General features: G+C 41.7%; 1 protein-coding gene across 2 annotated transcripts in view; it reads right to left on the bottom strand.

Moving 5' to 3' along the window:
- The window catches only part of LOC108536771 (protein diaphanous homolog 2-like), a 282,042-nt gene that overhangs the window by 184,746 nt on the left and 95,173 nt on the right, over positions 1-2,123 (bottom strand). For both annotated transcript variants that reach the window (XM_017883791.1, XM_017883790.1), the window contains exon 3: positions 81-176. In XM_017883791.1, coding sequence (XP_017739280.1) covers positions 81-176 — 96 coding nt within the window. The remainder of the gene's footprint in view (positions 1-80; positions 177-2,123) is intronic.

Here is a 2,123-nt window from a genome sequence, read left to right as displayed (position 1 = left end):
TTTTTTTTTTTTTTTGGTGTTGCTACTTTGCTCTGAACATTCATATTTTACAATACTATGTGAGGTGGAACGTGTTTTACCTGGATTCCTTGGAATCCGCTTTCGTCGGTCTCTGAATGCTGCACCTGATTGTAAGGCTTCCAGAAGATTATCCATCACACCAGTCTCATCACCCTCTGGTGAAAGGGAGAAATCAGAATTAATCTTGGAGCAATTAAAGTTAAACTACAGGAAAATAAAGGGAAAACTCCTGTCAGATTTACATAATATCCCTAAATTAAAGATATATATCTGTTTTAACATAATGGATCCTGTCAGTTTCTGGCACCACAGACTACTTTGCTTATTATGCACCATTAAGCAAAATTCATGCCAATCCCACTGTTCTTTCAACTTAAAGACCTTGTCTTTTGTATTATTGATGACACGCTCAGTATGCAAATAAACAGTAGCTGATCAGCTACTGCTGCCTTCCTGTTAAGATTCTTATAAGATATTCCTAAGCAAGAAACCACTGACCCAGCTTAATGCAATCAATGTGCAGGGTGTGATTTGATGAAGCGGAGTTACACAAGGTTAAATACTGATTGTATTAATACTTTCGGCATTCAACCGTCATCTGCGATTATCTTAGAAAACACTATTTGCAAAACACATTTGCATTCAATTCTTACCTAATCCATATCCTTTACCATTTTGAGATGCTGACACCGTATAAAGAAAAGGTGACCACATTATCTGAAAGGCCACATTTTAACTTTTAGAGACATCAGCCAGAGTCCCACTTCCTTTTAGAATGCTATTGTGTGTCTACACTTTTCCTGTGGGAAAGAACTGTTAAAGGAGCCATGAGTGGGATGCTCAGAAGATGTTCGTGGAAATTCCTAACAGAAACAGCATTTAAAACATTTTACCCTCCTCCTATCTTTGACAACTCTGGCCATGAAAACACTTCTAAGACTTGTTAGAGTTTGTCTCAAGGTGTCAATGGCCAGAAAGCCTCTACTACACTGTGCATAATTCCCAGTGAGCTCAGCCTGCTCTTCCTAACTGGCCTAGCTGATGAAAAGGACCCCAAATAGGTGGCTACCTTGAGGGTAGCTAAATGTGTGAGTCTGAGGTAGATGACAATTTGCAGGCAAGAGGGTTAAGAGAAGAAGGAGGGAAGAGGGAAAGGACATTATTTCTGATGCTACTCCAAAGTTAAATCTAAATCCTACTTTGTTTAAAAAATTAACTATGGGGTATGAGATCACAAATGAAAATACATTTTATTTTATTTTAGTTTGAGACAGAGTTTTGCTCTTGTTGCCCAAGCTGGAGTGCAATGGTGCGATCTCGGCTCACCACAACCTCTGTGTCTGGGGTTCAAGCGATTCTCCCGCCTCAGCCTCCCGAGTAGCTGGGATTATAGGCATGCGCCACCACACCCGGCTAGATTTTGTATTTTAGTAGAGACGGGGTTTCTCCATGTTGGTCAGGCCTTGGTCTTGAACTCCTGACTTCAGGTGATCCACCCGCCTCGGTCTCCCAAAATACCAGGATTACAGGCGTGAGCCATCGCACCCAGCCGAAAATACATTTTCTTATGGGATAACAGCAAGCTAAAATCTTTTTTGATTATGTTCTGCATTTGATTTGAGACTTCTTCAATGTTATAATAATTTATTCTTTTAAAATAAACTCTCTAGGATGGGGTATTGAATGACAAAAAAATGAAGAGAAACACTGAGGTTCTCAGGTCTAATATTTGGTGAAAACAGGAAAAATGAAGTACAGCCCATTAAGTAAACACGGGAAGGGGGATAGTGTACTCGTAGCATTCATTAAGAGGTGGCGCATGGTGGCTCTTGCCTGTAATCCTAGCACTTTAGGAGGCCGAGGTGGGTGGCTCACTTGAGGTCAGCGGTTCAAGATCAGCCTGACCAACATGGTGAAACCCAGACTCTACTAAAAATATAAAAATTAGCCAGGCGTGGTGGTGGGCGCCTGTAGTCCCAGCCACTCGGGAGGCTGAGGCAGGAGAATCATTTGAACTTGAACCTGGGAGGCAGAGGTTACAGTGAGCCAAGATTGTACCGCTGCACTCCAGCCTGGGCAACAGAGTGAGATTCCATCTTCAA

Source organism: Rhinopithecus bieti, unplaced genomic scaffold (assembly GCF_001698545.2).
Source record: "Rhinopithecus bieti isolate Rb0 unplaced genomic scaffold, ASM169854v2 scaffold_14353, whole genome shotgun sequence".
In the NCBI taxonomy this organism is placed as follows: domain Eukaryota; kingdom Metazoa; phylum Chordata; class Mammalia; order Primates; family Cercopithecidae; genus Rhinopithecus; species Rhinopithecus bieti.
Note: the sequence above shows the minus strand (reverse complement) of the source record. Positions and strands in the feature narration are given on the sequence as shown.